The sequence below is a fragment of the Pongo abelii genome, chromosome 1, assembly GCF_028885655.2.
Source record: "Pongo abelii isolate AG06213 chromosome 1, NHGRI_mPonAbe1-v2.0_pri, whole genome shotgun sequence".
Classification (NCBI taxonomy): Eukaryota; Metazoa; Chordata; class Mammalia; order Primates; family Hominidae; genus Pongo; species Pongo abelii.
In genome coordinates, this window is record NC_071985.2 from 171143495 (window position 1) to 171158374 (window position 14880).

Below are 14880 nucleotides of genomic sequence, written 5' to 3' on the forward strand. Positions count from 1 at the left end.
AAAATAAACGATTGTCATTCCTCCAAGACAAGAATATGGATTTTTGGCCTCAATATTTCAGTGGCATAAGGAAGTATGACTAAATAATTTAACTCTTCCCCTAACAAGCCATAGTCAGAAACAACAATGGCAGAAATAGAGCTCAAAGACTTCATAGCAGGAAACAGAAAAGAATGAGGCCAACCGATACGAACTAGGTTTTACATAGTAGTTTCTGCAACTGGAAAATAAAACTCTAACTCTATGAAGGAACTGAAGGGTAAAGGTCTTTAATTATGAAGTTCAGACAAGCTCTCCTAGTGCAAGAACAAGCTCAAAAAATAAATTTTCTTCTTTTTTGGTTCTTAAGTGATGAATATAATTTCACTAACTAAATTCTACTTTTAATTAATTCAAAGTGGCATTAAATTTTTAGAAGACAGGCTGGGCACAGTGGCTCACATCTGTAATTCCAGCCCTTTGGGAGGTTGAGGTGGGAAGACTGCTTGAGCCCAGGAGTTGGAGATCAGCCTGGGCAATACAGAAAGACTTTGACTCTACAACAAATAAAATAAAAATTAGCTGGGCTAGGCGCAGTGGCTCACGCCTGTAATCCCAGCACTTTGGGAGGTGGAGGCAGGCAGATCACTTAAGGTCAGGAGTTCGAGAACAGCCTGGCCAACATGGTGAAACCCCATCTCTACTAAAAATACAAAAAAAATTAGCCAGGCCTGATGGCGCATGCCTATAATCTCAGTTCATCGAGAGGCTGAGGCAGAAGAATAGCTTGAATTTAGGAGGTGGAGGTTGCAGTGAGCCGAGATCATGCCACTGCACTCCAGCCTGGGTGACAGAGTGAGATTCTTTCTCAAAAAGAAAAAAAATATATATATATAATTATATATAATTTTATATATAATATTGTATATATAATATTGTGTATATATAATATTATATATACACAATATTATATTTATATATATAAGCTGGGCACAGTGGCATGCACCTATAGTCCTAGCTACTCAGGAGGCTGAGGAGGGAGGATCACTTGAGCCCAGGAGTTTCAAGTTACAGTGAGCTATGATCATTCTATTGCACCCCCAGCCTGGGTGACAGAGCGAGACCCTGTCTTTTTTTTAAAACAAAACAAAACAAAACAAAAAACCACACACACAAAAAACTAAGAAGATAAGAATAGCATGGAATTGTATTGTGAGAAACTATCTTGGGTGTTTTAAACTAGTACTGGATAAATTGCATTAATCTGTATCTACCAAAACTATTAATACAAACGGTAATGAATTCACTTATTACCTTCTAGAATCATTATTAATCCAGAACTCAAATAACTTAAAAACATAGCCTACTGCCAGGCAAATAGTTAAGTACTCAATGTTAGCTCAATTCCCTATTCAGCACCCTAACCTCACTCTCAATTTCTTTTAATGAGCAAGTCTTTTGTAACTGAAACTGAGTATAACACAATTGATTACTTAGGGAACATGATGAGCAAGACACAGATAGCTATTGGTTACAACGCTGTAATGACCAGAGGACTGCACTTAGTGTGTGAGGCTGACCACTCAGCCAGCACTAAAGTCTTCTGGTGACTTTTAGAGTTGTGAACCGGGTTGCAGATCATCTTATGAGTAACAAAATGAGGTGACTTTGGCTATGCATATGGGAAGGTCATATTCAGGGCTTGCTTACAATGTGTATTTGTGTCAGGTTTAATCACTCATTTTTTAATAGCTTTGAGATACAATATTGACATACAGCAAATCACATATTAAAGTGTAATATTTTACTATTAGTGAATAGTATTTAGTATTAGTGAAACCATAGCTACAATCGAACACTTGATCAATTTATTTTTACACTTTTAGCTATTTAGAACCTATCTCTGGCCAGGTGCAGTGGTTCACCCCTGTAATCCCAGCACTTTGGGAGGCCAAGGTGGGCAGATCACTTGAGGTCAGGAGTTCGAGACTAGCCTGGCCAACATGGTGACACCCCGTCTCCACTAAAATACAAAAATTAGCCAGGCATGGTGGTGTGCACCTGTAATCCCAAGTACTTGGGAGGCTGAGGCACAAGAATCACTTGAACCTAGGAAGCAGAGGTTGCTATGAGCCAAGATTGTGCCACTGTACTCCAGCCTGGGCTATAGAGCAAGACTCCATCTCAAAAAAGAAAAAAAAAAAGAAAAGAAAAAAAAGAACCTATCTCTATTAATAAAGCTACAGGAAAAGTTATTTTCTTGCAATTTTTAATTCTTTGTTCTTCTTCCTGTTCCTCAAACTACTGTTTCTATAATGGGATATTTTATTACATGAGGTCTCTGAGGGCATAGTTATTTCATTAAGAAACACACTTCATAAAATTGCATCCATGTATGGTAATCTAAAAAAGCCAATCTAGATGACAGAAGCTTCTGACTATAAATTATAAGTAATCTTATCCACACATACGCAGAAGCTAGTGATTTATTAACTACTCTACTGTACTTCCAAACACATCTAAGTTTTCCAAAAGATTTCAAAAACAATTCACTGGCAGCAAGCAGTAAGTCAGGGATAAACTGCTGAGACAGTGGTGCTGGTAAGGGCTCCTGGCAGGAGTTTCGCATGAAGCAGCTGCATGCATACCTGGGCCAGTCATTTAACTTTTATGGTTTCAGTTTTTTCTCTTATAAAATAAATATTACTGGACACTGAGATCTGAGATTACCTGTAGCTCTATGTCTTTATCCCTGACAAATATGGGACACATTCACGCTTTTGATTTTTCATGATTCTTAAATGTGATTTTATACATAAGCAAAATGACAGGATTCTACTCAGGTCATCCTTCAGGTAAATGATACAAAGGGAATGTACTGCATACTTCTTCTATCTCAAAAGGCTTGGGAGCCAGACAAAACACAGCTCAATACACTAGCCCAATCAATTGTGCACCTCTTGTGCCACCCACTTTGTTCCTTCTGGCTGCTTCTGGAACCTGAAAAATCACTCCAGTTCCCTGCACAGCACCATCAACTCTTTTTTCCCACATTGGCACTGAAGGGAAGATTATAAATGAATCCTATATTCATACGACAGCCCCATGCCCAGGCCTGTGCATTTTCCGGGACTAATTGCTTTGGGAAAGCCAATACTCTAGCGTAAGTCTCATTCCAGTCCACATGGTGATTATATGTTAATGCCTTTGGAAATTAATTCAGTAACCCTCTTACTAGCATGGAAGTAAAGGGCAAAGAAGCTGAGATTTAATCATATTGTCTTTTAGGGGCTTAATGTAAAATTTCTTTTGTATGTGAACCAAGCCATTGATCGACAGAATTTGCTGAATGCTTTTCCACTGTAATGGTGCAGTCCCGCTGCAACAAAACTGCTAGCAAATGTCACACCAAAAGTGTGTCATGGACAGGGCTCTCAAAGAGAAGCTGAGTTTCTGGCTTCAAAGAAGCCACAATGTATGCTCGACCTCTCTTTTTGCTATTTTCTATAAATTAGCCTCATCTAAGGGTCTGAAGGAATTAAGATCAAGTATAAATAAAAGGAGGCCGTGAGCAAAGCCATACCATAGAGACAAAACAATAATGATAAATAATATGTGCAGATAATGAAGTTATAAAAATAATCAAGACACTGAGCATTTTACTTCAATTGAGGGAGAGACGATAAAAATAAACAGTGTCGGGGGTAAAGCAACCACTCATGATTTGCTCTCAGAAACCCAATAGGTATAATCTAAAAGCCCACTTGCAAATGCTTCCCATATAACGCAGTATACTTCTACAATCTACTACACTGCAATGTCCAAAGAACAGCTATTATAACACTGGCTTTAGCTTTCTTTGTACTCATCATTAAATCAATTTCCTATACTCAGCTCAAAAGCACATTGGATTTGATATTATACTACATATAAATTCTTCACATATCATAGAGTAATAATTGAAAATTTTTCTGAGCTATAAAAAGAAAACAGGGAAATGGTTCTCACATGAATTTAATTCTCTATCATCTCTGACCTAAAGCCCAATGAGAAGATGGGTTATAAACGCTTAAGAATCCTGTATATGGGCTGGGCATGGTGGCTCACCCCTGTAATCCCAGCACTTTGGGAGGCTGAGGCAGGTAGATCACCTGAGGTCAGGAGTTTAAGACCAGCCTGACCAACATAGTGAAACCCCGTCTCTACTAAATACAAAAAATTAGCCAGGCATGGTGGCATGCACCTGTAATCCCAGCTACTTGGGAGGCTGAGGCAGGAGAATTGCTTGAACCTGGGAGATGGAGGTTGCAGTGAGCCAAGATGGCGCCATTGCACTCCAGCCTGGGCAACAAGAGTGAGACTCTGTCTTGGGAAAAAAAAAAAAAAGAGTCCCATATATGCATTTTTCCATTCTCCCAGCTCTTCAGGATGTTGCATGGAGCCATCCAGGAATAAAAAGATGACTTCCCTATGGGACAGACTTTCAGAGACAAAGGCATTAATATAAATGAACTAAAAAGAACTGAGCTATACAACTTTGAAAAAAAATTATGAATAAAATCAAAATCATCTGAAATGTATTAAGGTATTGCTATGTACCAGATACTCTTATTAATTCCCACACTACCCTCTGAGGTTGATGCTGTACAACCACTAGACTGGAAGCTCTATGAGGGCAGGTATTATGTATTTTGTTCACCAATACAGAATCTACACTTTGTTCATACAGCACCTGCTATAAGACAGATGCGCAGTAAGATATTTGCTGAATGAATTAATTTCTCCATTTGAAAAAGGAGGTAGCTGAGGCTTAGAGAAGATAAATAATTAGCCAAAGATACATGATGCCAGAATCTATATTCCAACATATTTTTATTCGTTATCTTTTTTTTTTTAAACTAGAGAATCTTTGTGGAGTGATGGGGAGTTAAGTTATTGGTATGTTTAATCTTTTTGCTCGTTCCATCTCTGAATGAAGATGAAATTGCTGAATTGCAATGAAAGGGCCAAATTCCGAAAGTCAAAGGAAAGCATAGGAGGAGTCCAATAAAGCAAAATGTTCTTATTTTTTATCCAGCAGAGTTCTTCCAGACTCTAGCTTAGCAAACAGATACCGGAAGTTTCTAAGGGAGTGGAAGTCTGTTTTAATTAATAGTTAACTATTCACCATGCTGTGCTATTGTGATATAATCAGAAATATATATTTGTTCTCTGCTTGCAGTTTCTGGCACAGAGCTCCTAAAACCCTTGTAATTTCCTGAGCAACAGGGGTGCTAGGTGTTAGGTACATCTCTTGTTTTAATATTTGGTCTCTGATCTGGGTTCCTGACACAGAGCTCCTAATCCCTTGGAATTCCTTGGGTGACAAGAGTGTCTTTTGTTCTAATGAGGCAACTCTTGGTGGGTTCTTGAACGGGAGATGATTGCCAGAAGGACCAAACCATGGCTAAAAGCTTGGAATGTACAGTTCCGACCCTCAGGGAGAATGAGGTAATAATTGCTCATGCCTACATGATGAAGCCTTAATAAAAACCCCTGAACTATGGGGTTTGAAGAGCTCTCGGCTTGCTGAACATGTGGACCTGTCTGGTGGGTAGCACGCCCAGACAGGGCATGGAAACTCTGCCCTCCCCTTCACTTACACCTCTACCTGTATATCTATCTCATCATCTGGTTGTTCACCTGTATCTTCGTAACTTCCTTTATGACTAAATATAAGTAAATTGTTTCCCTGACTTCTGTGAGCCACCCTAGCAAATTAATCAAACCTGAGTTAGGGTTCATGGGAACTCCCAATTAAGAGCTGGTTGGTCAGAAGTTCAGGTCATAAGCGGGGATTGCAAACGGCCTCTAAAGTGGTGGGAGACAGTGTTGTGGGACTGAGCCCTTAACTTGTGGGACTGATGCTGTCTCCAGCTACCTAGTGTCAGAATTGAATTGAATCATAGGATACTCAATTGGCGTCAGCTGAAGAATTGCTTAGTATGTGGGGGGACAATCTTCACACATTTGATGTCAGTTGATGTTGTGCTGTCTAAGAGAAGGAAAACTCTTTACCTCTTACATACATTATGCTGAGCAACTTCTGAAATACAACCAATAACCAAAAGAATCGAGACAAGTTACAGTAGGTCTTCCAAGTCCAGTGCTTGCTGCCACATAAATAGTGCTGAATTTGGCAACAAGAGTGAAACTCCATCTCAAAAAAAAAAAAAAAATGTCCCACGGGGAGCATAGTATACCTTAGTGGCTGTAACACAGGACTTGGAGTCTGGCAAGCCTGAGTTCTTAACCACACTTACTCATTTAGTTCTGCAATATTAGGTATGTTATTTACCCAGTTTCTAATCCATAAAATGGAGATAATAATAGTTGTTACCATAAAGGGTTCTTAAGAACACTGAATACAAATATGTACAATGCATATGCACAGTGCTAGTAATAACTGAGTGCATTGGCTCTAACTTTCATCATTTTTACTACCGCCATCACTTTTGTCTCATCGCTGAGGAAGTCTCTAAACATAAGCCAAAGGAAACAAACTGAGGCAATGAATAATATTGGTTACATAAAGTCACCTTTGACTTTATTTATGTAATGATTATGCTAGTCAGTGTTACTACCCAATGTGGGTCCCATCCATGATGCTATATTATAAAAGAACAAGAAAAGAAAAGTAATCCTGGAAGTGACTTCTTTGCAGAAACAGGTTTTAAGTGGGGAGAAGCAACCAGGGTTTGGAAGAAAGAGTTGATGGTGATGGTCTTCCTGTTGCACCTGGCCAGCTGTGGCAGTAGTTATTATTAGGCAAGTAAAATTATGGATGACTGTAAATTCTATTCTGAGTCAGAGTCTGAGGAGGAAATCGTAAAATGCAAAATCAGTAAGCCTTCATTTCAAGTAAGCAGTCTAACACTCAGTGTCTCCATGATTTAGCTCCCCTAAATGTCCTAAAGTTGGAACATTTTATCAAATAGGCCTTAAAGCACAATGGTTTACAAAGAACTACAAGTCAAACTGCCTGCCATTGAATCCTAACACCATCATTTACTTTGTGATCTCACCAGTAAAAGAGGTTGTTGTGTTTGGTGCCAGGTATATTTTAGCTGTTACCGTCATCATCATCATCATCATCATCATTATCATCATCATTATTGCATTTCTCATTTTGTAGTATAAATATCTTTTCACATCTGTTTTCTTCTTCTAGACTGTGAGCTATACTAATGAAGGAACTGGATGTATTCATCTCTTTTTCTGTTTCTGGTCCTAATAGACACTCAGAAGTGTTAGCTGAAAGAATGAGTGAATGAACAACCAAATGAGTATCAAACTAAGATAAGCTCAGAACAGATACCTTGAATTTAAGTGTAGAAGAATAAGAATAACCTTTTCAGATTATTAATGAAATTATCTGGAGTAATTAAAAGAGGATCAGTCATGTTCTTAGCTTCTCTTTTGTCTATTCTATTCCTAAAGAAAGAACCTATGTAGCCTTAACCCATATCCTGAACTTCACAGACATTAACTATTATTTTTGAGAAGTTCACAGGCTCTTGTTGGCTCTAACATCTTCCCCACTTTCCCCCGAAAAACTGAAGAACCACAACAGTTACATGTATGACTAATTTAAAACCCAAAGAGAATTTTGATAAATACTATCAAAATTAAGTTAATATATAAATTAATTTTGAATATTTAAAAATTGATATTAAAAACAGGTTTTAATATGTTTCCATGATATTTTACTGAAGAACTTCTAAAATATTCTGTGAGATTAGTTTTTACTTACGCAGCAAATAACATTTGCAAGCAACAGTTTGATTTCTGTTCTTGCTTTGAAAAATGATTTTAAGTAGGTGAAGGAAATATAATTTTACATTATTCTTCCCTTTCACCTCATTTTCCTATACAACATCCACTGCACCCGTCCACTTCACCAAAAGATAAGTTAAAAACATATGCTTCTCACCTCTAAGAGTTCATCTCCAATATGCATTCGTCCATCTGTGGCAGCAGGTCCTTCTGGGTTAATTCCCACCACAAATATGCTCATGCGTGATCGGTCTTTATTACCAGCAAGGCTGAGTCCAAGTCCATTCTTATCTTTTTCAAGTTCAATAATGTGCAGTTCTCCAGGCAGATCTGCATATCTTTGTCTGATTTTTTCTATTAAAAGAATTTTAAAAAAATTAAATAGAGTAGCTTGATTTGTATTATTGAGATGTCAGCATTTCCCCATCCTTACTGTGATTTCTCAACTATGGTACCTTTTTTGTTTTTTAAGAGACAGAGTCTTGCTATATTGCGCAGACTGGAGTGCTGCAGTGGCTATTCACAGGTGTGACTACAGCACACTACAGCCTCCAACTCCTGGGCTCAAGTGATCCCCCTGCCTCAGCCTCCCAAGTAGCTGGAACTACTAGTATGTGGCACTGTGCCAAGCTCTATAATAGTTTATTTTTCAGATTGAAGGTACTTAAGGTCATGCATGGCCTTAGATGTAGGTTATAGTTAAAAATTATTTTATTTCCTCCTAAGAGGTTTAACTCACCCATAAGACCCTCTGATTGTTCAGGTTCACACTGGCCTAGACTTTCTGTGGACTCTTTTCTTACCTAAGTCAATCAACACAAAGTGGTAGAAACCATGGTCCCCTTCCTATCTGCCCCAATCCACTCGCACTAAAAAGGGAAGCAAAAATATTAACTGAGCACCAGATTTAAGGCAAGCAAAGTATTTGGTCTTAGAGATTTAACACTGAACAAAACAATCATGGTTTCTACTCTTAGGACTTATGGTCCAGTAGGAAAGAAAATCAACAATTCTAAATAATTACATTAATATATATTAATACAAAGGGTACCAAATAACACTGGGTTATGGGAGCAAAAGCAAGAGGAATTAAGGGTGTTGGTTTAGCTGTCTATTTGAATTCATTCCACAAATCTACCACTTACTCAATATCTACCAATGAATACATTGTTTTATCTCTATGAGGTTCCACTTCTTCATCTGTAAATTGTTACTATCCATTTCATGGATGTTGAGAAAATTAAACAACATACATGTTGAAGGGCTTAGCGGCTCATAGTTTATAGGTGTTCTATACTTCTCTTATTCCATCTTCTGTCTCACTTTGCTACCTCTATGTTAGGGTCAAAAGGACCTGTTTTAGGAGATGGCTGGCTATGTCTCACTTGTGTTGGTTCTGTGCAGCAAAACCACACTGACAAATCAGTGTAAGGATGGTACTGCTTTAAGCATGTGCTGTGCCCCACAGAGCACAAGATCAGGCTAGGTGTGCCACCACACTCAAAGGCTTCATGCCTACTACCATGGCTGGAAGCAATCATCTCATCAGCTTTTAAATAACAAATTAGTGGATTGTGACCCTCTTGGAACTCTAAATGCTCATTCTAATGCTTCACTTATATTACATTTGCTGTCCTTAGGAGGGAACCTTGCAAATTAAAAGCTCAAGTCAAATCATTTGTCTTAAGGTAGAGTGGGGAAGAAGACAGCCCAGTCCACTCTATCACTTTACCAGACTTAACAAACACTGCTTTATAAGTGAGTAGATAAATTTAAACTCATAAAAATGACTTTATGCATAAATTTATAATAAAAGAATAAGGCACGAGGGGGCTTATTTTAGAATGAAAATAAATCTGCTTTACAAGAATTTTGAAGAGAATCTTAAAGAACTCTCACTGAACAAGGCTTGTTACTAATAATAATGAACACATTTAGCAAAATACAGTAAAATGAAGGACTTGCAAGATCACAAAACTGTTAACTATATAGGAAAAGAGTTAAGTCATATTAACATTGAAGTAAATAAATACAAGGCATTTTTGCCGGTCAGCAACCAAGAACAAGATGCTGTGTGGGTACTTGAATGAACAGAGACATGTAAGACATGCATTACAGTAAAGACGCTCACGCAGCATAATAGGAGAAATAAAGTTAACACAACAAATATTCAACAACTACAATTATTTTTAGAATTCCCAACCATTACGACTGCTGGTCACTGAATAAATACTAACTTATTAGTTAATTAGATCAGTGAATAAAATTAAATTAATTATGCTACCAATAATTGCTTTTATTTTATTTTATTTTTTGAGATGAAGTCTTGCTCTGTCACCCAGGCTGGAGAGCAGTGGTGCGATCTTGGGTCAGGGCAACCTCCACCTCCCAGGTTCAAGCGATTCTTGTGCCTCAGCCTCCCGAGTAGCTGGGATCACAGGAGTGCGCCACCACACCCAGCTAATTTTTTTATTTTTAGTAGAGACAGGGTTTCGCCACGCGGCCCAAGCTGGTCTCAAACTCCTGATTTCAGGTGATCTGCCTGCCTCGGCCTCTTATAGTGCTGGGATTACAGGTGTGAGCCACCATGCCTGGCCCCAGTAATTGCTTTTAGAATTCCAAGAATGGATATGGCTAGAAAAGATTTTTTGGAATTAGCAAAATTTAAGCAGAGTCTTGAGTAAGGTACGGAATTTGATTATGTGAAGAAAAATCTTGGTGGGTGAAATGGCAAGAGGAAAACGCAGTTGGGATGGGGAGGAGAATATGGGTAGCTGTTGGCTGCAAACTGGAAATTCTTTGGACTAGTGGGTGGGTGATCAGAAATAAGACTGAAAGGTTAATTGATAGGCTGTTTATAGCAATAATATTCCATTTTAGGGGTTCTGCAGAGGTGCCATAGAGTCCCCCAGGGATGGGGGTTGAGAGGAGGCTCCATTTAAGACCTTTTCTCCCAGATTCAACCAGAATACTTATGCTCTCATCTGCTTTGTTTATTGGACTTACAGGATAAGACGGTTAAGAAATGATATCACAGTTAAGAAAACAACATGAAACACCAATTTTAACACACCTCTCTCAGAAAGTAATAAGGCATCTTTTTTTTAAAAAAAAGATGTTGATAACTTTAACAAGACAATACACTCAGTAGATATAAGAGAACTCTACAACTGACAGACACAAAATGCACATTTTTTGCAACTCACACACAGAACAAGTACAGAAACAGACTGCATATTGGGCCATAAAAGAAACTTCAATAGCTCTCAAAGACTCAATATTACACAGGCTGTGTTCTTGAAATATAGTGCAATAAAACAAAAAAATTATAAATTAACAATAAAAAGATAACTTTAAAAACCTCAGGTGTTTAGAAATAAATTAATATTAGTAAAAAACCCAAGATCTTAAACAGAAAATTAAGAAATACAGTATTCACAATTGAAGAAAAATTATAATTCTAGATGTCAAACTTGAGAGACACAGCTAAAGAAGAACTTAGAAGGCAATTTTATAATTTTGAAGAATTTACCAGAGAACAAGAAAAGTTAAAAAAAAAAAAGCATTATAACTAAGAAATTGGAAAAATACATAGCAAATGCAAAGAAATAAGAAGACAGAAAATAGCAAAAGATAAGGGCATCTACTAATGAATGAATATAGAACTATTACCAACAAACAAAACAAAATAAAAATGCATTCTGAAGTTCAGTGAAATTAAAACCTACTTCTTAGAAAACATTAAGAAGATAGGCTCTTTAAAAACTTAACGAGAAAAAATAGGTGATGAAAATAAATTACAAAGCTGGATACAGTGGCTCATGCTTATAATCCCAGCATTTTGGGAGGACTGCTTGAGCCCAGGAGTTTGAGACAAGCCTGGGCAACATAGCAAGACCCCGTTTGTACAAAAAATTTAAAAAGTTAGCCCGGCATAGTGGCACACGCCTATAATTTTGGCTGCTCTGGAGGTTGAGGTGGGAGGATCATTAAGTCCAGGAGTTCAAGGCTACACTGAGCCATGACTGTACTACTGCACTTTAGCCTGGGCTACAGAGTAAGACCCCCATCTCTAAAAATAAATAAATAAAAATAAATTACAGAACTAAAAGAGAAAAATAACTGCAGACAGGTTTTTTAAATAAAATTATGGCCCGTACATCAATATGAACTATAAGTTGGTACATTTTAAAATCTATATGATGTAGATACATTTCTCAAAAAAATTAAAACACAATATTTAGTGCAAGAATAAATGTAAAACTGTAATGAACTACTAGCTATTAAAGACACTGAAATGAGGCTGGGCACGGTGTCTCATGCCTGCGATCCCAGCACTCTGGGAGGCTGAAGCATCACACATTCTTGTGGCAGAATAGAAAGGGTAAGGGTTAGGGTCACAATTAAGTTCAAACACAAGCTGAGGCACTTAACATCTCTGATTCCTTGGACCAATTACTAAACCTCTATGAACCCAGATTTCTTATGTAAAATGGGGTTGCTACCTTAAAAGTGGATGTTTCCTAAAAATGCCTGGGAGATAGGAGTCCAAATAATGTTAGGGGAAACAAAATCTCATGATTTTTGTTTCCATGATATAGTTACATTGAGTTTTAAAGTTAGTCTTAAGTTGGTGACCAAGCTGCTCTTTTCTACTTAACTTTTTGTTTGTTTTAAGAAAAATGGAGACTTAAGGAAGAAAGAAGTTTTCCCCATGACGGCATGAAGAAAAGCCACACAGCCCTCTGGTGGGAACCATTAGAGGAAGGGACTAACATTGTTCTCCCCTGATTCTCTTCTTTGAGGCAGGGAGAAGACCCTGGAACATCTGCAGGTGCAGAGAAATGCCACCACTGGATCAAATGTTTGTCCTGCGATATGGAGACCACCGAAACAGCTTTACAATTGTGTGCTAGTCAAGTGTAGAGTCAAAACCCTTTCTGTAGTTTCTGTTTGAGAAAACAAAAAAGTTCTGGAGATGGATGGTTGTACAATGTGAATGTATTTAACATTGAACAATACACTTAAAGATAGTAAAATAGTAAATGTTGTTATGTATATTTTACCACAATTTAAAAAAGACCCCTATCAGTGGCTTAAAAGACCCTCAAAAAATTGGTTCCCTTATCAATATCCCACTGAGGGACTAAGTTATAGATTTATTATTCTGACTTCTTTTTTTTTTTGAGTCAGAGTCTTGCTCTGTCGCCAGGCTGGAGTACAGTGGCGCGATTTCGGTTCACTGCAACCTCCGCCTTCCGGGTTCAAGCGATTCTCCTGCCTCAGCCTCCCGAGTAGCTGGGACTACAGGCATGCGCCACCACACCCAGCTAACTTTTGTAGTTTTAGTAGAGATGGGGTTTCACCATGTTGGCCAAGATGGTCTCCATCTCTTGACCTTGTGATCCGCCCACGTCGGCCTCCCAAAGTGCTGGGATTATAGGCGTGAGCCACCATGCCTGGCCAAAACCAGCAGCTATATTTTTCTAGTCAATGCTTTTTTGTGACCCTACTATAATCCTACTTATTCAATGAATTACTATGAATTGAATCCAAATTCAGGCCAGGCTTGTGATACAAAGGGAATACAATGCTGAATTTGTTTTCAAGGACCTCAAAATCTATCACTGGAGACAAGCACGCATATGACTAGTTATAATTCAGAGAGATAAGAGCATTGAGAAAAATACCAGCAGCTGAAGTTACCCACTTATTTTAGTGTGTTGTCAGGAAAAACAACTAATATCTGCAAACTATACTGAATAGTATAGATGTTCTAGCCAATTCTCAACCCACTGGTCAGCTACACTTTCTACTGTATCATGCCAAGGCCTCGTTTTGGTTGACATTTCCAATAATCCTGCATCTATTTTGTTCTGACTTTATTTGCCTAAATGCTAACAGATGAGTTATTCAGCTTCCTTAATTTCTTTTTATTGTTTTCTGTTTTGTGGGAGAATGAAATAAGCTCAACAGAATAAAGCTCAGCAAAAAAATCCCAACCCTGAAACATTAAAGAACTAGGTATACTTAGGCCGAGCGCAGTGGCTCATGCCTGTAATCCCAGCACTTTGGGAGGCTGAGGCGGGCAGATCACTAGTGAGGTCAGGGGTTTGAGACCAGCCTGGCCAATATAGTGAAACCCTGTCTCTACTAAAAATACAAAAATTAGATGGCATGGTGACACATGCCTGTAATCCCAGCTAATCGGGAGGCTAAGGCAGGAGAATCACTTGAACCCAGGAGGGGGAGGTTGCAGTGAGCCAAGATCGCACCTCTGCACTCCAGCCTGGGTGACAGAGCAAGACTCTGCCTCAAAAGAATAAAAAAATAAAAAATAATTGAGTGTATTTCATAGTTATACAATTTTATTAATAATTTTTGGGGGCCAGGTGCATAATCCCAGCATTTTGGAAGGCAGAAAGATTGCTTAAGGGCAGGAATTCAAGACTAGCCTGGGCAATACAGCAAGACTCCATCTCTACAAAAAATTAAAACATCGGCCAGGCATGAGGGTGGACACCTGTAGTCCCAGATACTTGGGAGGCTGAGGTGAGAAGACTGCTTGAGCCCAGGAGGCTGAGGCTGCACTGAGCCACAATCACGCCACTGCACTCCAGCCTGGGTGACAGAGCAAGACCCTGGTCCTAGCTGAAAAGTATCTTTTTAGATTCCTTATTTCCTTCGACTTCCCTCCCCTAGAATATAAACTCCACGAGTTCCTTGTCCACCCAACTCTCTGCAGTCTTCTGTACCCACAACAGTGTCTGGCATATATTAGATAGTCCATCTAAACCTACTGAAAACAGAAATGAGTGATTTTGAAGATCCTCTTCAATTGCTAGGACACACTGTTCTGACACTGCCCCAAACAATGCTATATAAAAGTGATAGGAAATCTAAAAGCTTTAGACATATACAATTTTTTTCTCAAAGACAATTATCCCTTCAGTTAAAAGAAATAAAAGTTTCCTCTTTAGAGCTGTATTCAAAATTAAAATCCATTAGTACTACTAGAAAAACAAATTACTATGTGCACATTATTTTTTAAAACCCACTTTATCAAGCTGAAGAAACTTGATAAGC

General features: G+C 38.3%; 1 protein-coding gene across 7 annotated transcripts in view; it reads right to left on the reverse strand.

The window, feature by feature from the left end:
* Positions 1-14880, reverse strand: part of PATJ (PATJ crumbs cell polarity complex component) — a 436090-nt gene that overhangs the window by 162230 nt on the left and 258980 nt on the right. For all 7 annotated transcript variants that reach the window (XM_054533770.2, XM_054533763.2, XM_054533772.2 and 4 more), the window contains one exon: positions 7952-8148. In XM_054533770.2, the coding sequence (XP_054389745.1) occupies positions 7952-8148 (197 nt within the window). The remainder of the gene's footprint in view (positions 1-7951; positions 8149-14880) is intronic.